Source organism: Labrus bergylta, chromosome 6 (genome assembly GCF_963930695.1).
Source record: "Labrus bergylta chromosome 6, fLabBer1.1, whole genome shotgun sequence".
Classification (NCBI taxonomy): domain Eukaryota; kingdom Metazoa; phylum Chordata; class Actinopteri; order Labriformes; family Labridae; genus Labrus; species Labrus bergylta.
This window is the reverse complement of record NC_089200.1, coordinates 9,627,046-9,651,809: the sequence shown is the minus strand read 5'-3', so window position 1 is coordinate 9,651,809 and position 24,764 is coordinate 9,627,046. Positions and strand designations below refer to the sequence as shown.

General features: G+C 41.3%; 2 protein-coding genes across 7 annotated transcripts in view; one reads left to right on the top strand and one right to left on the bottom strand.

Annotated features, from left to right (window-relative positions):
* The window catches only part of bcar3 (BCAR3 adaptor protein, NSP family member), a 74,427-nt gene extending 70,218 nt beyond the window's left edge, over positions 1-4,209 (top strand). For all 4 annotated transcript variants that reach the window (XM_065955672.1, XM_065955673.1, XM_065955674.1 and 1 more), the window contains 4 exons: positions 479-594; positions 864-1,147; positions 1,515-1,718; positions 1,812-4,209. In XM_065955672.1, coding sequence (XP_065811744.1) covers positions 479-594; positions 864-1,147; positions 1,515-1,718; positions 1,812-1,990 — 783 coding nt within the window. In that variant the 3' untranslated portion in view covers positions 1,991-4,209. The remainder of the gene's footprint in view (positions 1-478; positions 595-863; positions 1,148-1,514; positions 1,719-1,811) is intronic.
* Positions 4,210-7,846: 3,637 nt separating this feature from the next.
* The window catches only part of fnbp1l (formin binding protein 1-like), a 48,830-nt gene continuing 31,912 nt past the window's right edge, over positions 7,847-24,764 (bottom strand). Inside the window, exons 5-17 of one of the 3 annotated variants that reach the window (XM_065955670.1) lie at positions 23,842-23,904; positions 22,010-22,114; positions 20,253-20,381; positions 19,514-19,660; positions 18,864-19,094; positions 17,556-17,747; positions 14,909-15,018; positions 13,735-13,867; positions 13,526-13,620; positions 13,220-13,395; positions 13,044-13,081; positions 12,291-12,411; positions 7,847-10,175 (exon numbers count right to left, since the gene is read on the bottom strand). In XM_065955670.1, coding sequence (XP_065811742.1) covers positions 10,168-10,175; positions 12,291-12,411; positions 13,044-13,081; positions 13,220-13,395; positions 13,526-13,620; positions 13,735-13,867; positions 14,909-15,018; positions 17,556-17,747; positions 18,864-19,094; positions 19,514-19,660; positions 20,253-20,381; positions 22,010-22,114; positions 23,842-23,904 — 1,548 coding nt within the window. In that variant the 3' untranslated portion in view covers positions 7,847-10,167. Of the gene's footprint in view, positions 12,412-13,043; positions 13,082-13,219; positions 13,396-13,525; positions 13,621-13,734; positions 13,868-14,908; positions 15,019-17,555; positions 17,748-18,863; positions 19,095-19,513; positions 19,661-20,252; positions 20,382-22,009; positions 22,115-23,841; positions 23,905-24,764 lie in introns of all 3 variants that reach the window. The other 2 variants (XM_065955669.1, XM_065955671.1) reach the window with 2 other exon arrangements.

Below are 24,764 nucleotides of genomic sequence, written 5' to 3'. Positions count from 1 at the left end.
AAGACTTAAATGGATGGATAGTGTGATTTGCAAATTCATTTTTGTCTTATTTTATTCACAATGAAACTTCACCTTCAACTTGAATGATACACAATGTTTTTAAAGGTCAATATCATTATGCAAGTTTCAAATCTGAAACGTGCTTATGCAAGAACAATGACACAAAAAACAACAACTGTTGAGCCAGAGTCATTTTGAGGTAAACATGTTTACTGCTGTGTGTTCACATAAATCCTCTTTGATGAGTCACAGAAGATTAGATTTGTGTCCTGCAGCCGGTGTGACCGATGCCATAAAATGATCCTCATGACGCAGCAGTTTAAGAACACTGAAGCAGTATAACACCTTATCAACACACACACACACACACACACACACACACACACACACACACACACACTAACACACACATGACGGAGAGATTGGCAGATGAAGATTAAAACAACAAGTCATAACAGAGAGACGTTTTTGTACACAGGTGGCGAGGATCCTCGGTGTGACTCCGGAGCTCAAAGGTCAGATGGGCGTGGCCTCCGGTCTGGAGCTGGTGACTCTGCCGCACGGCCGGCAGCTGAGGCTGGACCTCATGGAAAGGTAAACATCATGAACATGTCTTAAACATGTCAGGCACACATTATCCACCACACTCAAAGTAATAAAGACACAAAAGTTGCATCACCGACACAGAAAGTAAAAACATGGACGCTAAGAGTTCAACTGAAGCTGCACAGAAACCGACATTTGAGATGCTGAATAAATAAATAAAACTTGTTTCTACTCTTACAAACAGAAGCTAAAAACTGTTTTCAGACGTTCATCTGTTTTTAGCTAATCCCCCCCCCCCCCCCCCCTCTGTTTCCCAGGCACCACACCATGGCGATAGGCGTTGCCGTGGATATTCTGGGATGCACCGGGAGCGTGGACGAGCGAGCCTCAACGTTGAACCGCATCATCCTGGTCGCATTGGAGCTGAAGGACGCGGTGGGCGACCTGTTTGCTTTCACGGCCCTGATGAAAGCTCTGGACCTGCCGCAGATCAGCCGCCTGGAGGAAACCTGGACGACTCTAAGAAGGAACTTCACACAGACCGCCATCAGCTACGAGAAAATACTCAAACCTTTCTACAAGAACCTGTACGAGGGCACAGGTACTGAACACACACAAACAGAGACACACACACACACACACACACACACACACACACACACACACACACACACACACACACACATGCAGATACTTTAATCCTACATTCATGCAGTACTGATTGGGAGTCTGAAACAGCTCCAGCATTGAATCAATAAAAATATATAACAAAAAACAGCAATTGGAAATAATCAGGCCGAGAAAAGGTCAAATTGACTTTTCTTACTGTGAAGTTTAACACCAGACTGTTGGGATTTCAAAAACAAAAACAAGCCATTTATTGGACTTTTAAGATCTGTAGTAACTTCAGGAAACAGTTTTCTGTCTGAAAAAGTGATTTAGATAAAATCCTCGTTCTGCTCCTGCAGCTTCTGCCCCTCCGGTTGTCTGCGTCCCGCTCCTGCTGCCCCTCCTCACACTGATGGAGCGCCCGTCGATCACACCAGAGGGGGTGGAGCTCTGGGAGACCAGCGACCAGGGCTGTGACATCATGCTGCGCCACCTGGAGGCTGCACGCGACGTAGCACACAGCGCACAGAGCTACACAAAAAACGCACAGAAGCTCTTACACGGTAAAATAAGAGTTTAAGTCAGCAGCATTTTTTCTTTTAGTTTCTCATCATCATAATTTATTTAAACTGTGTTTCTGTTTTTTTTTTTTTTAGAGTTTCAGAGCGACGACGACCTGCTGGAGGTGTTCAAAACAGACTTTCAGCTGCGGCTGCTGTGGGGGAGCCGAGGAGCTTCAGTCAACCAATCAGATCGCTACAACAAATTCAACCTCATTCTCACTGCGTTGTCACGGAAACTGGAGCCTCCGCCCACGACACAAACCGTAATCTGAACAGAAACAAAACGTGGTGAATGGATGAAGAGAAACAAAAGCTCCTTTCACACACAAACTCCTGACATCTTCTCAATAATTTCAGGACATAACGGAAAAGATTTCTGTTTCTGAGTTGGTCATAAATGCACAACACCTGGATGATGTCTGAAAAGCTTCAGGAGTGCAAAGCATGTGTGAAAGGTGCTAAACGTCAACGAGGAAAAACTGCAATAAGTGATCAGATACCAAGCAGATTCCTGAGGAAGAGCTGAGGAACATGTTTAAAAATCATATCTTATCCAATATATTCTGCACTCCTGCAGCCGCGTTTTCTCCTTTTAATAGTTTAAAACGTCACAAGGATTGAAGGTGTTTTTCTTCTCCAGTCTTAAGTGTGTTCAGGATTCACAGGATCAGCTTCCATCAGCCTGAAACTTAAGTTTATTTAAATACTTCTACAATTCACTTCGCAGACGATTTTATGCAGAGAGTAAGAACAACACAAGTAAGGATCTAGAGAGGAGGAAACAACGTCAGTAAGTGCAAACGATCAGCTTTAAGTCCGACTGGACACACAGGTGCTGACAGGAAGTGACCAGAGGCAAAGCACAACATTGTCAGCTGCTCTTGTCTTAACATCATTGTCACTATCAAACAAAAACCATCATCATCATCATCAGAGTCATCATCATCATCATCAGAGTCATCATCATCATCATTAAGGTCGTAGGTGTTCATACAGAGCTGGGTCTTTAGCTTTTTCTTAAAGATGCAAAGGGACTCTGCAGATCCAATGGATTTTGTAAGTTCGTTCCACCACCGGGGGGCGACAGAGGAGAAGGTTGGATCAGAAGCCTTTCATTGGCAGAGCGTATTGGGCGGGAGGGAGTGCAGACCTGGATTATAGAGTTTAGGTAAAGAGGAGCCGTTTTTGTCTCTGTTTTGTAAGCGAGCAGCAGAGTTTTAAATTTGATGCGAGCAGTAACTGGGAGCCAGTGGAGAGAGATGAACAGCAGAGTGACATGTGCTCTTTTGGGTAGGCTGAAGAAAATTGCACAACTGAGTCGATATCATAAATCTTGACTTTACAAAGTCTTCAGAAGAAACAGAATCTACATCTTGTGACACATCCGACTGTGACATGTCAGGAAATCCTCTTATCGAACTTTATAAAAGAAGGATATTTAACAACAAAGTCTGCGTCTGTGTACATAATCTGAAGAGAAACAACTTGTGAATATACGTTCAAAAGAGGATACAGGTCCTTCCTACCTGGAGGTTTTTTGGCTTCATTTATCTCATTGTGATCTGTGTTACAAAATCGAATAGGCTGCTTCTTTAAAGGTTACATATTTTACTCCTTCTCAACCAGTTTCAATAAGTCTCAGAGCTCTCCAAAACATATGTGTGAAGTTTCTTGTTCTAAATCCACTCTGATCCTGTATTTGATCATGCCTATAAACCCCTCTATTTCAGCCCTGCTCAGAACAGGCTGTTTCTGTGTCTGTAGCTTTAAATGCAAATCAGCTGTGTCTGACCACGCCCCCTCTCTGGAAGGGCTTGGGTGTACTTGGGCTTTCTTGCACCATGCTCTATTGTTTACAGTGAGAAGGCAGACTCAGAGGGCAGAACAAACACCTAGCTGTGGGAATGTCACCCGCCTGGGGGAGGGGTTACTGCCCTTTGTGATGTCATGAAGGGATAATCTCCAAACGGCCTGTTTGAGCACACATTTTCTGAAAAAGTGGAGCAGGCAGAAGACGGAGAGGATGGATGTATAATTTGGGGGTTTGTAGACATACTAGGATTTTGCATATGTGACCTTTAAAAAGCAATACAAAGTCCAGAGACTGTTAAGATAAAGATGTTACATATATCAAATGATTTAATGTTGATCAAGTTTTCCACCAATCTTTCTGTCACTGTGTTCACATTGGAGCAGGAGATCAGACTTGTACTTTCTGTTCACGACTAAATGTAGCTTAAAGTGTTTTTTCTTTAACAGATGGAAATATTTTTGTTTCTGCTTAAAATTAAGCGGTTTAAAATATATATAAGTATATATATTAATGTGCCAGAGACTAAAGTTGTACATATTTGAAACATTAGCATGTCAATAATAGACTGTACATATTCTCTGTAGAGGACTGACTGTAAAAAGATTGATTTTATTATGTTTATATAATGATGAACTACTGTGGTTTAAGATTAAATAAATATGCTGTAAAGTATGTGAACTATTGTTGTGAACGTCTACATTTTTCTTTAAATGAATAATCAAAATATCAGCAAATTGCATCCTTGTAAATATGCCGTAAGTAGCACAAAAGCCACATTTCCTCCATAGTCCTGAAGCAGGTGGTGACAAAAAAACATAAAACACATTTACGATCACAGGACAGACTACAGGATGGCAAAAAGAAGAACTCACTGATCATTTTACAAACAAAAAGGACACACTTGTCACATAAGAAATAACAGATCTTCATACAGCTGATTAAAAATGCAGGATGACCCTGAAGTGTGTCATTACCCAAAGACACCACACGAGGGTGCCAGTGCCCATCCTTCATGAGATTATTCTAGAAAATATTTCCTAACGTCAACACCGGGTCCCAAGGGGGTTGGAGCTAATCCCAGCTGTCATTGGGCGAGAGGCGGGGTTACACCCTGGACTCTTTGTCAGTCAATCACAGGGCTGACATACAGAGACAGACAACCAGCCACACTCACATTTACACCTACGGAGCAACTTGGGGTTAAGTGTCTTGCTCAAGGACACAGCGGACATGTGGCCACAGGAGCTGGGGATCGAACCCCTGACCTTCCAAGTTGAGAGGTGACCGACTCTACCCACTGAGCTACAGCCGCTCACGTAGCCTCTTCTGATTAAGCCTTTCTGGATATTCTGATCTTCATCTAGTGTAACGGGCCTTCTATGTAAACAGAACATTTGTTAGTAAGCTGAGTTTGCAACAACTCTTTCCTTTAAAAGTCATCTCTGAGTGGTGAACAACTGGATATCCAAGTACCCAAAGCTGCACAGATTATAAATAACTAATTTATTGGAAAATTGACAATTATCTAAACAGATTTCAACATACAAACCTAGTGATTGTTTAACCTTAAACCACATGTTTACATCCTCAATTCTCGGATTCCTGATCCGTAAAATTGTACACACAAAAAAAACAAATCCCACTCCACATTTCATTGCTGCTTATTTTATTAGAACAATATCTCAGAGGAAAGAAAAAAAAACATTATGCTCACAAAGTGTCTGACAACATTCAAAGTAAAAAGATGTGCACGACATTATGGGGAGGGAAGAAGTACTGCCATTGGTTATTATTCTTACAACATATACAACATGGTAAAAACACACGACTTTACATGATGTGATGGTTGAATTCACGCTGTACCTGCTCATGGTTTTATTCACTGTGATTTCAAACGGTTTGTCTCCAGTTTAACAGCTGGAGAACATCTGTACATGTTTGTTAGAAGAGTTTTTGTTTCCCCACAGGACGCACATGATGATCAGAGTATTTCAAAATGGGAGGAATGTAGATGTCTTTTTTTCTCTTCTTTTGCTGGTTGGTCTCTATGAGAACTCACAGCAAACTTTCAGATCTGCAATCTCAAAGATGAATTGTATGTTTTTTTTTTTTTTTTGCATAATATTCATGATTACAGCACAGCGGCTTTAAATACTCAGCTCACAGTTTTTTACATGAATATTAATATATACAGGAACTGAATCAAACATTTAAGTGAGTTTTAAAAGCCTGTTTGTTAGTACTGACATCATTTTCATTTAATTAAAGGGACATTACACTCCAAATACGCTGACCTTCAGAAGGAAAATCTGGTGGAAAAATGGAAGAATTGGAGTTAACCGTCTGCAAAGTGTCCGTAATAAAAGCCCTGCGAGGATACTGACAAAAACCTCAAACCTCATCAGCATCTCCACTGCCTTACTCCTTACTTACGGGACTAAAATACTTGCAGGTTTCAGCTCCTTTAAAGGAAGAATGTGCTGCATTTTACCCATAAATACAGAAGAAATCTAGAATATTGTCTGTAAATGTCTCTTTGAGTCATGACTGTCTACAATGAGGGAGAAGCTCGAGTCCCGCTGGCTGTGTTGTTGTCAGAGCCGTGTTTACATGGACGGTACGGCCTTGTGTATAAAAGCTGTTTTAGTCAAGGACTAGAGAAAAGAAGAACATACTCACTGATTATTTGGATGTCATGTAAGTGTGTTTAGATCTCGGTCATTCTGTGTCAATTTATGTGCAATATGAAGCTACGGGCTAACTAAAGCGTGCTAACATTAGGATGCTAACACATCAATGCAGGACACAGGCGATTACAGCTCGAGCAAAGGACAATTTTGTCGGCTGCTTTGAGGTGTTGCTTGGGGTTGGAGGTGTGTCGCAGGAGGAGAACGGAGGCTTCAGAATAGCGGAGTAGTCACCAAACAGCAGTTTGTTTTGGTTTCATGCTGGAGCTCAATGGCGACATCTACTGGATCAAAAAGTTGCACATTCTTCCTTTAATGTGAGATTTGCATTTTATATGATAGGGTTGATAAAAATCTTTGGGTTTGGAATATTTGTTGAAGGAAACTTGCATTGGAAGACAGAAAACCTTTGATAGGCATTATTTGCTGTTTTTTAAATTTTATTCTTATGTTAAGTCAAATATAAACAATAAACTGATAATGCAAAAACACCAAAAGCCCTAAGTGTTTCAATTTCTTAAGAGCTCAAGAAAACCACTGAGATTAACTCACTGTCAGGAAAATCAGGTTTTTGTTATCCTGATTTAACGAGATAAATAAAACATCTCTCAGGGCTTCTGTTAAAAAACAATTAGATGCAGGTGTAATGGATTAAAAACAGATTTCTAATTCAGTCTAATGTATGATACTTAACCCCTTGAATCTCTTATTACAGTTACATTTAGTTCGCAGAACTAAAGCAACCTGTCTGAATAACCACATCGTCAGAAAAGCATCGATTGATCTGTGTACACGTTTACAAGTATCATCATGAAAAGCAAAAACTGCAGAAACTTAAAGGTCACATATTACACTTCACCATGTTTCTCTAATACTAATGTGTGTCCCTATAGTCTGTCTAGAAACCCCCCAATTATGAGAAAAGTCCGTCTTTTGCTTGCTCCACTTTTCAGAAAATGTCTGCGCAAACAGGCCATTTGGAGATTTTCCCTTCATGACATCACAAAAGGGCAGTAGCCCCTCCCCCAGGTGGGTGACACTCCCACAGCTAGGTTTTGTTCTGCCCTCTGAGTCTGCCTTCTCACCGTAAACAATAGGACATGGAGTGAGAAAGACCGAGACACCAAAGCCCTTCCAGAGAGGGGGGATTGGTCAGACACATTCCATTTACATATTTAAAGCTACAGACACAGAAACAGCCTGTTCTGAGCAGGGCTGAAATAGAGGGGTTTATAGGCATGTTCAAATACAGGATCAGAGTGGATTTAGAACAAGAAACTTCACAGACATGTTTTGGGGAGCTCTGGGACTTATTTAAACTGGTTGAAGAGGAGGAGAATATGTGACCTTTAAATCTGGGCTTTTTTGCATCCCCAAATAAAATTAACCAAATTGATATGGAGTGAGTATAAAAAATTTGGCTGGATATTTCAGGAGATATTCTTTTAGCAGAGATTGTTTTTGAGAATACGGATTCAAAGCTCACACGTCTGAAGGTGATTTTTTCCGCAGTCTTCTCCGTCACACCTGTCACCTTCAACTCTTTGATGTAGAGTAAATATGAATGCTAGCTTAGGTAAGTTCATTTAAAGATTGAAATCAGAGGGTCCAAAAGCAATAAAAAAAAATACTTTCTCGTTCTTTTAATCTGCATTAAGGGAAGCACAAGTCAGTTAATGTTAAAAAATCTTTCCACAATTTTCTGGTGCAAAACGATGGCCAACAGAAGAAGAAAGGTGGGGCATCGTGGTTAGTTCAAGTAACAACACCTACAGCATCATTCTGTACATTTCACAGCTTCTTCTTAGAAACACAGACACAGCAAAGGTGCTGCCACCTGCTGTTTGGATCTACAAACGCAGAGTCATTAGTGGCATTTTTTTTTTTGTCTTAAATAGCATGAAAATGAAGTCTAGCCTTGACTTGAGATGTGTGGTTCTGCTCGTCTACTGAAGAAAAAGAGTGAACGGTTCAAAAACAAACACCAGAGAGACACAGACGTAGAAAATCATGCTAAAACGAGCAGGTCTGTGCTCATCAAGAGTTTACAAAAAAAACAGTATAAAAAGGATTTTAAGAGAGAATTTCTGGAGCTGTTTTTTTTTTTCCTTTCTTCTTTTTGTCACATTCGTAAAGTTCACACCTCTTCTCAGCCGACCACACACACCTTCATTCATTCAATCAATCAATCCGATTCAAATGCTGTAGTACTTCAGGGCAAAGTGCGTCAGTTCAATTCAAACCTTGTGACAATCAAACAAACCTTAAAAACAATCACCATGGAAACACATTCAGCATTACATTAAGATGTTAATATGTACAAATCATTCGATGGTAATAACCAACAACATGTAACACACACACACATGTACAGCTACATCCCCAGAAAAGTTGGGACGTTGAGTAACATGTAAATAAAAGGGGTGAAGATGTCCTAGCGGTTACGCTGTACCCCATGTACGGAGGCATTAGCCCTTCAAGCCGACGGCCCGGGTTAGAATCCGACCTGCAGCTACTTCCCTGCATGTCATTCCTCACTCTCTATCCACTGTCCTATTTAAAAAGGCATAAAAAATATATACATTTACATTTTACACAATGTCCCAACTTATTTGGAAATGGGTTCTTAACCACATTTGCACGCATATGGAAAGTCAAATACACAGACGTGGTTTTTGTCCTGTTTGGCTTTCCGTACCTGCGAGTACATGTCGGTGATACATGCAAGCGTGTGTCGTCACATTCACAATAACAACTGATTAAAATCGGAGAAAAACGTATTCATGTAAGATGTAGAGTCCTTTTAAAAGGGCTGGTAGAGTGGCTGATGGAAAATGTAGTCACACAGACAAATCCTGACATGTTTGGAATAATCCCTCCACAGTAAAACGACGTGATTTTTTTAAGGCAGAGTCTGAAGTTCCTCTTCATGTTTGGTGTTGTTGATTAAAGCGGGGTCAGTCCTGCTCAGCGCTGAGCTGGTGTTTGATGAGGGAAGGTCTCCATCTGCTGGTTGACTGGTGGAATCACAGCCAAGGAAAAAGAGGAGAGGAAGGTGGGGACAGAAAGAGTGGTAGAGAGGTCCTGCTTTTCTGCTCTGATTTTACCCAGAAGGCTGTTTGGGAAACATTCAACGCACAGAAATGAAATCATACTCATGCTGGACTTTTTTATTAAACACATTCACCATGACATTCAACACAAAACTCACACCCACAGAAGCACACACACTTTGTAGTTAAAGACACCTGATCATGTTTGGGACACGTTAAGGACATGCGACTGTGAGACGGTGAGGGCAGGCATGAGGAGCAGAGTGGCTCAGGCAGGCAGGCAGGCAGACATCGCCAACGGAGCACAGATGATGATGATGATGATGACAGGAATGAGTTGGAGCAGAGCAACAATGATTTTGTTAGTAGCAAGAACCGTAACTGACCCTAAAAAAAAATGTGATGATGTCCTGAGTTTTAAATCGAATGGTTGAGCAAAAGTTTATTTTAGGGAATTTTAACAAACGTTCCTCTTTTCTTTTCTGCCTCTTCTGCTAGTTTAAAAAAGTCAAACTTTAGCAGCTGGATGCAGAGAAGACGAGAGTGTCTGAAGAGTTCTTAAAGGCTGCATTAACTAGGAGAAGCTCCTGCAGGTGCGGGTTGGACTTCTCCAAATTGAGAGATATTAATGCGTGATTTTGGAGTTATCGAGATGATCTACTCTCCTGCTAGACTCTCCTCAAAACTCTTACCTAGTATCCCAGAGTGCTTTGCTGATTAAGGATGAGTGAGCATGCAGACGTGCAAACCTGCCCCCCACCCGACTTCATTTCCCACTTAGTCCACTCATTACTCTCTTTCTTTCTTTCTTTGTCACCACCCCCACCACCAATAATCAGCCTTCGGCGTGAGAGCCCTCCACCAGCCAATCAAATCGCCCGGCCACCCTGCAGCCCTCAGGAACCTGCGGTCACATAGAGGAGGAGAGAGCAAGTTACTACAAGATGCAGAGGAACAAACATTGTTGAGGTTGAGATGGAGGTTTTGTGTTTTTACAATGAACTGTTGATCAGGTTTTCCATTGAGGTGTGGATGCTTCACTCAATAAACTCCTGCTTCTGTCTGTCTAATAATGATGATGACTAATAATAAACTGTATTTAAGGAGAGGACATCGCTCCCAAACAGATTTTCTAAATTGCCAATCACGTCAGCGTTAATCAAAATGGACAGTAGCTATTTTGAAAAAAATAAATCATGCCATGCCAAATGTGTGTGCACTTATTAAACTTTAGCCTCATGAATTGGATGTTTGAGTCAGTTTGGTAGCCTAGCAACCAACCTTCCTTTACGTAAAATGTTTTGTAGCTTTGGTATGTTGATACAGCCAGAGATTTGATGGTTTACATCAGATGGTAACACCCAAAGAAATCAAAAATAAGACAAAGCAGGGTCTGCTTGTGACTACATTCTGATCAACATGTTGCTGCCATAGCCGCCTGATAATCAGGATAGAGGCCGATGCGTATGGACCCTCTCGTCCAAATATTGTAACATCTGGATCAAAAGCACTATAAGATGGCAACAGCTAAAAAAAAAAAGTGAAATGGTTTCTTTAAAACAGTGATCAACGAACTGAAAGGGCGAACTTCCAATAGCTAAGTCAAGTCCTTCCTGAAGTCTTTTAGTTGGACACCAATTCAACGTCTCCACTCATCTGAACCATGAATTTAAGAGCGTCATTTTCGTAAATCCAGGATGGAATAAAACTGCTGAGTATGTTGAAAAATGACTCTAATAGTGTCCACACCAGGAGCTTTGTTTGGACTCTTATGTGATGAGATGTGGAAATAACAAAGCAGCAGGTTCACATCCTGATTTAGCACCTCTTATTGAATCCATTTGACCAGTGACTGTGTAAAGGTGGAAACATTATTAGAGCAGTAGCAGCTCTAAGAGAGACTGCACCTTTGTTTGCACTACGAGGTGTTGGCTGTGATCCATCCAACATGACTCGACTTTGACTTCTCCCTGAAGTAAAGAATCAACTTTCATTGATACCAGAGGAACCTCTAACGGTCAGAGCTGCGTTTAATCGTGACTCATAGCATTGACCAAGAAAAGTTGAGTTGAATGATTAAAAGAGAACAAAATACATGATGCAGTGAGAAATGTTCAGCCTCCTTTAAATGGACTTTTTAAAGGAGGATTCCCAGCTTATTCTTGATTTACTTTATAAAGGCTGAAACACGACAAACCTTAGTGACTGTAATCCCACTTTTAGTGGGATGGCACAGGTAACACAGAATAAAAATAAAAAAAATCACAAACAGAAATAAAAACAGCAGGAATCAGAACAGCTTTAAATTAAATGTCAACATGTGAGTCTAAAGAGCTTAAAACCAGGGAGTTTAAAACATCTCTGATTTAAAAAAAAGGGGGGAAAAAACATCAAAATAAGAAACAGATACTGGTAAAATAAAATAAATTGTGTCTAATATATTACATTGAACAATCTAAAAGACTTTGATCGATAAAGAAGTGGTGTCGCCTTAATACGGGGCTCAAAACAGCAGAGGAGACGTCATTCACACACACTCAGAAATGCCGTGTACACACACACACACACACACACACACACACACACACACACACACACACACACACACACACACACACACACACACACACACACACACACACACACACACACACACACACACACACACACACACACACACACACACACACACACACACACACACACTAAAACATTCAAACACAATCAAACATCCTGCTTGTCTTCCAGCTCAAACACTCACCTCTGGAACATTTGTCCCACAGATATTAAAGGAGAAGGATGAATGAGTAAGAGGAATATTCATGAGGACAGAGAGACGGGGGGGAAATGAGGAAAAGGAAAAGATGAATGTCCATGCAGGTGTTCAGGTGCCTTTCTCCTTTTTTTTTTTTTCCTTTTGTAGTGTTATGATGAGAGGAACAGGAAAAAAACAGAGGCAGAGAGGGCGACAGACGGATGGAGAGGACAGCGATGTAAGCTCAGATGTAGGTGACAGCACCTTTGCTGTTTTTCTCCAGGGTGATGTCTACGTAGGAGGTGGGGACGTAGCCTTCCTCTCCGCTCTGCTTCCTCGCCCTCGTCCAGCCGTCGCCTTTATCCTCCTCGATGATGTACAACACCTGCAGGAGAGGAAAATTTGTTAAAGAACACAATGTGCTGCATATACAGATGGAAAACACATCTCCACCTCCTCCTGTTGAACAAAGATGAAGCCAAAATACCCCCCCTGATGGGCGCTGACATATGGTGCCATTTGAGTCCGTGCAATAGGGATCAGCTGCAGTATCTAAGGGCGCACTCGCACCAGGCAAAGTTGTTCCGCACATTTTTACATCATCAAACATTAACACTAAACATCATGGGGAAGTGAACACTTGGGCGTCAACCAGAATGAGAAGAACAACTAATAATGACTGAAACCAAGTTTGAGAAAAATGCATCTGACAAGTGTATCTATTATCCAGTTTGACCCATGTCCCATCTGTTAACATGGAGGAGGCGGAGCTTATGACATGTACTGCAGGCAGTCAGCAGAGGAAGCTCCAAATGTTTTGGCTTCACTTTTGGGGTTCTGTCAAGTCCTCCATCTTCCATACAGTCAATGTAGTGTATAATTATTTTAAGTTTAGTGCTAAGTTTTTCTTTTTTTGTGTTGTTTCATCTCAAAAAAATACAGTTCATGTGCATTAATCAAGAAGCTGGTTATTAAAATATTAACTCAACTGAATGACAAATAGCAAATGAGCATTACCTCGTCCTCTGCCATCACCAGCGTCCCCTCGTTCTGACCTAAGAGTCAGAATAACAGTGAAGTTAGACACACACACGGCAGGGTTTAGTATTTGACCTTGACCTCCTTCCCCGACTATTTTTGGGGAATTTTGATCGGTTCATAATTTCTAAAACGTCTGTGATGTTTGTCCTCACCATCAAAGGAGTAGAGTGCTTTGCAGTGTCCGATAACGGGCAGCGGGTCATCATCGTCGAACTCGTCGTCAAACTCGTGCGGGTCCATGCTCGGGCGTCCGGCTGGTGGACTTTTGGGGCGGTGGTGAGGTGTGTGATGCTCCTGACTGGTGTCGTCTGTGTAACTGCCTTCAGGACTGAGGGGGGACACGGGCAGCTTTGATTATTCTGACTCTTCATGTGGTTGATAATGTTTTCAGATGTCATCCTCGTGCTGAGCAGTCTTCTCTCTCTCTCTCTCTCTAATCTATGTGTGTGTCTGTTTACCTCTCTCGGCCTTGAGGAGCGTGATGATGGTTGTCAGCGCTGTGTCTTCTGTCTCCTCTTGAGCTCTGCTTTCCCTCCACCTCAGATAACCAAGTCTGACAGCAGAAGAAAGCGCAGACGTTAATATAACGTGTAATACTATGTGGAACTGCAGTGGACGCCATCATAACGGGCCCATTTACAAAAGGGGGGCGCCCCCCCTTTCGTACCTCGTTTTTGTGGATTTCCGAGCGCAGCTTCTCCATGTTACATATGGTCTCGGATATTTTGGGCTGAAGGCTGCTGGGGTCTCCCATCTGTGGATTCTTCTCGTACACATCCTTCATTTTGTTCAGGGCGTCTCTGAAAGACGCAAACACACATGAAACGGAGTCAGTGGGATTGATTTGATTAAAAAGTAGGTTGTTTAGGAACATGTAGAGGTAACATACAGGTGCTAACTCTTAACTTTCTCATTACTTTCTTGTCACCATGCAGAAGCACAGCTGCTTTAGACTTTTATTTTTTTGTTGGAAGTCTTTGCTTCAATCATTGCTGTGACTAAAGGCTGATGAGATTAAAATAAGGCATGTAACTGGACTGGTGGAAGATGTTTCACCCCTCCTCTGAAAGTCTTCTTCTATCTGGTGGACGTAGCTAGAAATGTAAGCCTCAGTGCATCATTAGCATGATAATGATCAGCCAGATAGTTTAGAACTGAAGAAGCCTTTCTGAGGAGAGGGGAAACATCTTCAAGATCTTCAACCAGTCCAGTTGCCTTTGGATCAAGCTTAGAATTTACAATGACCTGGATGACTGAGAACCTACACAGACAAGACATGAAAACCTGAATAAATATCGCTCAGATCGTTTATTCTTGCTCTTGACTCTAAAACCCTTTACAAATGTTGTGCAGACAAAAACTGTAGTGTAATGTAAGACCTAAAAGCAACATGACCGGTAGATAACTTACAGCTATTTGTTGGCTTCCAAGGAAATATTCACAGAATTTGACAAAAAGTTTAGAGGCTTAAAACAGCAAACTTTAACTTGAATGCCAGATCCACTAATTCTTGACTTTATTAGATCCAGAAAAATTGATCAAATCTATACAGCGGCCTCAGTCTGCCTGTGTCTACACAGGATGGCGTCAGGCCTCTTTATTTATTGTAACCGAGTTTTGGAAGCACTTAAGAGTCCACTACTCAATCACAGTAACCATGCACATATAAAAAGGAAGGAAATAGACTTTTAGCCTTAAAAAATACCTTTTGATTGGTGCTATGATGTGAGATGAAAGATTAAAATACTTCAGCATTTTCTCATAACTCCTAATTTTGTCAGATTGTTCTGCATGTGTGATGATGATTGGCACTATGTGATGAACTACGGGTAAAGCCCGACCTCTGATCCATCTCTTTCTGAAGCTCTTTGTTGAGTTCATCGATCCTCGCCTGCAGCCTCTTCCGCCTCTGCTCGGGGGGTAAGTGACTGAAGTCTTCCAGAGACGGGGCCTGGTGGAGAAGAAACAGAATGCAGATTTCTCAAACTACATGCCGACTCAGAGTTAAGTGATGAGCAGGAGAAATCCCAGGAAGATAAAACACAAGGAAAGGGAATGAATCTATGTTTCTGTTTGAGGTGTGGAGGGGTGTACTGAGCCGCTGCTGCCTTGAATCCTGACCTGCTTTTAACTAAGCGGACACATCAAATCAGCCTTTTCGTATCCTGCGGTGGACTGAAGCGTTGGTTGTGCACGTCCTCAGAAATGAACGCTACACGTCCGCGAGATGCAGTATGCAATATAACCACTAGGAGGAGTGTAGAGTTACATGGTGATGAAACCGTAAACAACAACGTCTGAGACACCAGAGAGCCGCTACAACAATGGCAGAACGTCTTACAGAAAAGTTAACAGATTGAGTCCGCGACTACCCGCACTATGATGCGTCATTGCCGTTGCATAGCAACAAACGTACATGCCAAAGTAGCGGGCGACAGATCATCTCCAGAGGAATCCTCCAGTAACAGGCGGTATACAAAGTCAAGTTTGTGAACATTTATGTTGCGACGCAGCGGGTTGTTTACACATACACGTGGTTCAAAAGAAAGTATTTTTTTTGCCTTCAGCATGATAACAAACTTTCCATATAATGAAACTTTTTAGAACGACAGTCTTACTGAAATGATCGGAGGAAGGACTGTTTCATAAAAAAAAGAAACAATCCCCTTTAGTATTGATGCTCAACATTCAGAATGACTGAACATCTCAGAAACACTAAAGGTTAAAAGTTAATCTATCACCTTGGAAAAGGCGTTTGTGGTGAGATTACTGACAATTTGGAGTCAATAACTGATGCTAAATAAAAATGATATTAAATATTTGGATATTGCTTTGCAGGTTTCAAGAATTCAAACCAATAATGAAGATCCTTCTTTTTGTTCTTATCTGCTCAGATTTCTCTTTCTGTGACAGTGTCTGATGTTAAACTAAACAGAAGCTAGCATTAATGCAGAGGAACTGTTTGTACATGTGTGAGCTTGGGGCAGCTAGTGTGTGGAGAGTTTTATAGATACTAGGAGGGCAGGAATGTTAACTAACGAGGAAAGGAGAAATCACTACTGGACACTATGAGGAGCCTTACTTAGTGAGGAAGAACTACAGCTACATGTTGGGGTCTCTTCTGAACTACTTTGCACACACACACACACACACACACACACTTACCATCTTTACCGACCACTGACGCATTAACCATTAACAGTGAAAAAAAAAGACAAACAAGGAAGCTGGTTAGATGTAAGTATGAAAAAAAAACAAAAAAAACAGGCACACGAGCCGGTCGGTCAGCATGATGACAACACACACGTCGATGTTTTAAAACCTCCATGAACATCTTACAGTGGCCTGACTATACTCTGATCAATAAATGATTTGTACACTGCGAGGTCTGGTTCATCCTCTTTGATAGCTTTCTGGTGTATTGAGTTGAGCAGTGAGAGGCGCACTGATAGCCTAGCGGTTTTATCCTGCACCCCCTTGTATGGAGGCTAAAGTCGATTTCAACCAAAATCTTAAAAAGTGTATCTGGAGAAAATGACCAACCCTGCCTTTCAATTTGACAACTGCTGAAGACTGCTGATAGCAAAACACCCAATTGTGATGTAATCAAAAAAGGACTTCAAATAAAATGCATTCCTGATTATAAGGCCTCAAGGATACACACATTTCCTTTAGTAGGAGATGTGAAAATGTCTTATGTGTGCAGAAAGAAAAAAAACCTCCACATTGCTCTTGTGACTGACGTTTGCACACTTTTCAGACTTTTCCAGTCAGAATATTTCTAATCTATATAATGATCAATATGCAGTGAGTATCTGGTTATTTATCAAACTAAAAAGTTGACACGTATAGTTGTTTTTTTTTGCTTGTTTTGAGGTAACTATTCAGAGGAAGCCAGACAGAAAAAAGCTGCTAATCATAGATATCCCTGACAGAACGGAAACAAAAGCCGATGAAAGCGCTGGCTTGGCACTGAGGCCGGTGTTATTATCATGTTTGTGTTAGAAGTGTGTGAAACCAGAACATTCATACCGACACCGTAAGAAGAGCCAAACACAAAAGCACATTTAAACACACTGAGGTCACTGCAAACTGGAAAAGACCAACATCAGAAAACCGTCCTGATGTTGGTGACACATCTCCCCAACACAACACCGCAACCAGAAAAACAAACACACACACACACACACACACACACAAACACAAACCATCAATTATCAGGGATCCTCAGTCTTGTGATTGGAGCACAAATCCGTCTGATAAACGAAGAGAGAGAGCGAGGAAAACAATCCCACAAAACAACAGAAATTAGAGCCAAAAGAAGAGAGGACGGGGTGTCTGCAAGTTCTGTTTGATTCAAATTAAACTGTTAATCAAATCAGAGCTTCTGACACTTTTTAAACTCTTTCCAGAAACTGCAGAAACCCCGCAGGAGAAACCAAAATTAACCTGTAGAGAAACAAACACTTCACTAACGTCCTGTCTCACCCCTCTCCTCAGGCCCCTCAAATTCTGGGGGATTCTGGGTACTGTGGTCTTTATCTCAGACAGATAGCTCACTAGGTCAGAGCCGAACCGGGGCGAAGGGAAAATGTTGGAGGTGGACCGGGGACGGGAGGAGGTGGAGGAAGATGATGATGATGATGATGATGGGGGTGGAGGAGGGGACGAGGAAGGGGACTGATGGGAAGCAGGGAGAGGTAAAAAAACACAACAGGGAGAGGTCAGGATGACACATTCTTTGGATTTGAATTTATCATAAATATTTCTCATTTCTAGCTCTAGGGGAAGACGAGTGTGTGCATGAAAGTTGGCTTCATCGTTTATGTGGTTTATTACCAACATTGTTCCACTGAGTCATAAAAGAGTCATACGAGTGACTCATGTTAGATTTAGCTTCACAGAGTCGGAGACGTTTTATGACTCCAAACCCGACTCATTCAAGGTTTTATTGATATTTCTTCTAAGTCCTAGGACCTCAGCAGGCTGTGAGCTGACGTTGTTGTTGTTGTTGTTGTAGTGGCCACGGTTGGTATTGCAACACCATATGAAACTTTAAAACTCAACAATAAGTGTAACTCTGATGCATCACAAAAATCTAGAAATAAACATGTTTTTTTTTTTGCTTTACAATAACATCAATTTTCAGCTGAAGTTAGTTCATGTCTGGTGCTTCAGCATTAAAGATTGTCCTGAATTTCCTCAGTGCTCTTTCTTTAAATTCACAGTGGGCGGGGCTTGTGGGAGAATAAAGTGTTTTTAAGTACTTCCAGTCAACAATGAGAATTTAGCGTTTATAAAAATTACTTCAAGATAAGTTTTCTTTGCCTTCGATTCTCACCTACTGAAGCTGGATTATCTTGTGGTGTTAAGGAAAACACTAAGATTTGAAGGCAGGGACACACCTAATAATCCATCACACGGGATCGAGACAGTGAGAGGTAGCTGATGACTGTAACATAAACCGAGCGCAGAGAGTTAATGATTGACCGTCGTGCTCTCTTTATGAAGAGGGGCAAGGTCCAAGGAGTGTATGGGAGGAACGGTGTGAACGTGTTATGTGGGTCAGAGGAAGTTTTGAATAAATAACTTGAACAGTTTGTGTTTCTGGGATAGACAGCAGGAGTAGAGGGACTCTGTGGGGAGGTCAGGATGTGATTAATGAAGCTGATATTCAGCTGCATGGTGGGGGTTTCCCTGCAGCACTGAGGATAATAAGAAGGTGTTAATATGATTATGAATAAATAAATTAAGACCCTAACAAACTAGAATCAGCACTGTTAACTCCTCTGGTACCTTTGGTTTCTTCCCAAACAGCCACAGCTTGTTCTTTGTTCTGTTCATGGGATGTTGTTTAAGGTCGGGTCGTGTGCCCGGGCCCCCGTCTCTGTCTTTCTCTGCTTTGGGCGTGCTGCTGATGGTCCCGTCTGAACCCGTCCTGCTCAGGTTCTGACTGAAGTCCTCGAAGGGGAAGTCGCCCGGCGGGTCGAAACCTGACTTAAATGACTCCACGACAATGGCTGAATCCTGCGGAGAAGAGAGAGAAAGGAGAAACCAAACAAGTAGAAATAAGTCCTACAATCGACATCCAGCCTTCCTCGACTCTCCTCAGAGGTGCAGCTTGTCATCAGGCAAGGCAGTAGGGAGCCCTCCAACCAGTGTTCATCACCATTATGTCTGCCAGCCCACATTTACTCCTCTTCTTCTTTTTTCTTTTCCTTTTCTTCCGATAGACAATTAAATTCCTCTCCCTTTTCCTTTGGTGACTTTCATTGACAAACTTAGCATTCTAACTGAAGCCCCAGCAGACTCTAGAATCGCCCCTGACTCTCCTCTCAAGCCATCACCCACAGTCTGTTAAGTTGAAGCCTCTTTATTCTGGACCGTTTCTAGTTTTTTTGCTCGCCTTTCTTACTACCATCCTCCTCCTCCTCTCTTCTACATACCTTTCGCTCATCAACAGCTTTGGCGGCAGAAACCATTCCCTCGAGACATTTGGAGACGATGGGAATGACTCTCCGCTCAGCCTCAGCAAAACATCGGTACGTCTCCCCGAGCTTCACCGTCCGACGTTCGTCCATGTCCTGCAGATTCTGTAACACAGCGGCAACCTTCTTGTTCATGTATTGTTTGTTTTTATTTGTCTGTATCTGCCTAGCCCATGCTAATGTCCTGTAAATGTGACATGACTGTGGTTTATGTTTCATGTTCTGCAGAACAGGAACCTGCTGGAAACCAGTTTTTAAACTGAGTCAGGCCCGCTAAACTGCAACTTATTGTTACCTTTAAACTTTCCTGTATAATAAACGGAAAATTAAAAATTAAAGTACTCTAGATGTGTAGACTTCTCCCCTATAGTAGGCGCCACACACCCAAACAACCAGACACAAACACAAGCAGCAGTAAATCACAGCTTAATAATTCATAAACAGTCTTGAACCCACTATCACAAAGAAGCTAATTACCATCAGGTTGTAAATAAATACTGGACAGTTTTGGTCAAATGGACTTGAGCTTGTAAATTGGTTTTCTAGTCTTCTGACTGTGGTGGTCACTGAATCTGAATATCAAAAATGAGGGACATTAACGGCGTCGACCAATCTGTGAGTGTGCTAAAAGTCACAACAAGACAATGAAGTTGTGTCACAGATGGGCGTGAAGTCTGGGTTTAACTCGTTGCTTTACCTTGAAGATGTGTGGTATGGCATTGTTGAAATGTTTCCACTGCTCTGCGTTGAAGTTCTGGAGTTGAGCCGCGTACTCGTTTTTACTCTCGTCAGCCATGTGGGTCCGCAGGTAGAACTGGGCTTTGGCCTGAACAACATGGACACGAGCACAAATGTTAAGAGCTGATTTAGCTGGAGCCGCAGTGAGCACGTTTCCATCCAGAGAGACCACACAAGAGAAACTGACACAGTATTGTTCTTTAAGACCTTCCTTCAAATGAAGCTGCTAAAAGCTAATGCTAGGATAAAAGAGAGGATGCTGCATCTGATCATCTTGTTTTAAAGGACCAAAACTTACACAATGTGCCCTGGATTTCTTACTCTATTAAAACCATTGATAGAGTCTGCTTATTTAAATCTTCTCATTCAATTGAGCATTACAGTTGTCGTCACTAATTGTGGCTGCTCCCGACTCGTCAACTGAAATATTTAAACAAGAAGCAGCAGCGTCGATTCACATTTAGTCAGATGAATCTGTGCAGATCTCTCTTTTAGCTGCATCATTGTACAGAGTTACGCAGGAGCACGGCAGGCTGTAAAAAGTACAAAAAGTAGACAAAAGACAACGAATCAGAGGGCGTTTTTCAAAAGGGTTTAACCAGACTTTTTGGAAACCTAAACAGACTTGATATCAAAAAAAAGGTAGCAGAAAGGAAAGCAGTGTGCATTACTCAGGACCCTTCACCACTCGTTTCAGCTGCTCCTCTCAGGCCGCCATTTCAGAGTATCATTGGCTAAAAAGTGAAACGTATCCCCACTGCAATACATTTTAAACAACGCTAGATAAACTCTACTTTTAAACGTGCTTTGCACCTGAGCTTTTACCTACTGATGGGATTGTATGTGAGTCTAATGTGTGTGAATGTCTTCATGTTATTTAAGCCCCAAACCAATGGTCATTTTCTGAATCTCTCCGATTCTCTCATGGGTGGATGCAGGGCTTCAGATAAATTATGAAGTGGAAAATGTAATTAACAGGGAAGTAGCTGGCTGGAAATGTTTCAGAATTGATGCCTTTTAGCAACCTTTAACTCTCTTTATGAGGTAAAGTATGAGCTTCCTGTGAGCTATTTCAGGGTCTGAGTTTGGTGCTAAAATGACAAAAATTTGAAATTCTATCTTGGTGACGATACATGCAAATAAATAAAAAATCAGCCCTATTTCTAAAAACATCTCCTTTTCTTTGAATACTCAATAATTATACATGTTTCTTTAAACGTTATATAAACAGTAACTCGTCTAAAAACGATGTGTACTGGGCTGTGTTTTAACCTCTCGAAGGTTTATTTTCCTACAAGCTCGAACTTAATTCACCCGGTCAAATTATACAGTGTGTGTGTTCAGGGGAAAAGAGGAGCTGCAGTGTAATTTTATAGGCTTCAATTACACACTGCTGACTTTGAGCAAACTACGGTCAAATGAGTGATTCTGTTATCGTGCTGTGGAACTTTAAATAATGACTTTACTGTACTACTACTACTGGATCAAAAAGTCGCACCGTATCATATTGACGCCTGTCCCAAATAAAGACAGGGTCATTTTCATAGGCTGAAGTAAATAAAAGCCTGGGCTAGTAATAGAAGTTTTACATTATTTATGTGTAAAATCATCATGACTACCATTTAAAGATACAGTGCATCAGTTATGTATGGACAGAAAGTAAACACTCATTATAAAAAGGGGGAAGTTGAGGAGACTTTATCATTTCCTCCTTACCTTCTCCACCTCAGATTTGGTGGCGTTGATGTCGTTATCTAACCGATCATAGGTGATCTGCGATTTCTCCGCTTCTTTGCACTCTCTCTCGAACTTCCTTTTACTCTAAAAAAATAAATAAAAAAGAAACAAACAAGGAAGAAGAAAGAGTCAAACAAAAAAGCCACAAAGAAGAGTCTTTATTCCCTTTTTTTCATTACATCATCACTTTCTCTAGTTCCAGTTTTTTCAAAGAGTTCACCAGATAATTTAAAAAAAAAAAACATGTGAATGAAAAAAAGTTAGAAACGCCAACAAGGGAGATGAATCACACGGGGAGAGATAGTTCACTTCCTGCCAGCCCATCTGGATGACATTAGTATTAAAGGAAACACAGGGAATAGCTTGAGACAGTCCAGTCACTGAACACTCACGTTAAAGTCACGCAGACCACATATTGAAACACTTTGTGTCACACACGACTCAAACAAAGGACAAGAGGAAGGAATACACTGAGACTGGAGATTCAGTCGTCTTCAATCTATCAAATCGAGGTTAACCATTAGTCAGTGATTTATTCTTTAAAGAATTTAAGGAATTTTTATTCTCTAAAAAAAAAAAAATCCAAGAATTGTGTTTTAGGGTTCTTTCTAGTGTTGTAGTACACAAGACCGGAGTGCTTGGAGACCGAGACTACACCAAGACATTTAGGGTAAGAGATCAAGACTAAGGCGTGGCCAGAACGAGACAAGATCAAGACCATAAATACAGATGAAAAATCATCGTGTGTGCAGCAGGCATGTCACCCACTTAAGACCGTAACACAGGGTAGGTTGCGGCCGTAACCAGGCGATAAAAATCAAATTATGAATTAATTAAAGTTATTTGTTCTTCGGTGACTCTTTCATTCAGAAAGAGTTTGCATTCTAATCACAGAAATGACATGGAAAAATAGCAGATCAGTGGCGGTCTTGACCGGTCTTGATTTAAAATCCGGAGTCCGCCCAGTCTGAGACCGAGACAAGGCCGAGTAAAAATTAATTGGAATCCTGATACGAGACCGAGACCTTCACAAAGTGGTCTGGAGACAGGTCTTGAGACTAAGACTCGATAAGATTTTGAGCACTACAACACTGGTTCTTTCAATGTATCGTCTTGTAAGATGTTTATTTCTTCATCTTTGTGTTCGCTTATGACTTTATAACCTGCCTGTGTTATTTTACTGCCCTTCTAAAGCACTCTGTAACTTGGATTTTGAAAGACTGCTCTCTAAATAAAGGTTATTATTTATTACTAGTGTTATAAGAGGTTGTTGTGAAAAATGCAATCGACCCAGATTGTCCTAATCCGTGCATCTCCAGTTAAAACGGATTTCATGACAGACTTCCTTTTTAACCCACAGCGAGTTGGACTTCATGTTCCCTTCCAGTGGCCTTTTTGGTGGTAAGATTGCCACTACACTTCATTTAATGTTTGATTTCATTTAAATTTGACGCCTCTTTTATTATAGTGTTGTGTTGTGATGAGTAACCTGGCACCAGAGTCTCCTTCAAAGTAATAAAGTTCTACCTTATCTCATTTTATTGGCTTAAAAGCTTTTGTTAAGTATCAGAAATGCCACATTTGTCCCTTCACTAAACACTGCCGTGGGGAGTAAGGAGTTAAAAGTGGATCTCCCTTTGTCCTGAAGTCACCTTTGTTAGCATTTCTTGAATTCCTTAAAAAAACAAACAAGACGAGCCCAGCTGGCGACTCCCAGCCGAGAACATTTACATTAAACGCTTAATTTCTTCTCTCCATTCCTTCTCCCTCCCCCCCTCCTCCTCCTCCTCCTCCTCCTCCTCCACACTTACATTGTCCATCTGTTTCCAGCAATGATCCAAATACTGCTGGGCCTTCCTGCCCTCCTGTAGATGCTGCTTACACACACAGACGAACATACGTACACAAACACAGACACAGGAACACGGGAAAAGACACATAAATAGTGTGTACAGGAACACTTTCATACACACATGCACAGAACGACTGGACTTTTTGTCATTTGTGTTACAGTGACATACACATGAAGACTCCCCTGGAAGGAAAAGTGCTGAGGCCGCAGTCACAGATTTACAAGAGTCCTGTGACTGAAGCAGTAAAATAAATGTGAAGAGAAAACGAGCGAGTTATCACAGAAGCAAACCTTTGTGATGACAGTGATGCATTCCTGTTTTAGAGGAGCACACTCTCTGGTTTAATATTTTTTTAAACCCATCAATTGAAAAAAATATTTTAAAAAAATGACCCCAGCTCAAAGGTCCAGAGCGTCCCCCATGTTTCCTCATCAGTGGACAGAGGTGTGAGTTTTAAAGGAAATGGATCTGACAACATGACAGGTACATGCCGTGGTGAAAAGCTCCAGGAAAAGCTAAAAGAAGACCTCAAGTTTGAACGGTTTCATAGATTAAATGCTCCAGGAAAAGCTAAAAGTAGACATTATGTTGGAGCTGTTTGGACTAGTAGGGTTGTCATGACACCAGAACTTATGATACTAGTACAAATCTAATGATATTGATATCTGAGCTGATACCAGAAGTTGAAGTCCTAGGATCACAATGGAGTAATTTCTTGTTTTTAACAACCAGAAAAGTCAGTCACACTCCTGCACAATGTAGGCAATGCTACAGTTCTCTATCTTTAACAGTTTGAAACAGTTTTTAAGATTTACTTTATTGAGCCACGCAAGGGGATATTTCAGTTTTTACACTCTGTAAGTCATGAACACACACATTGG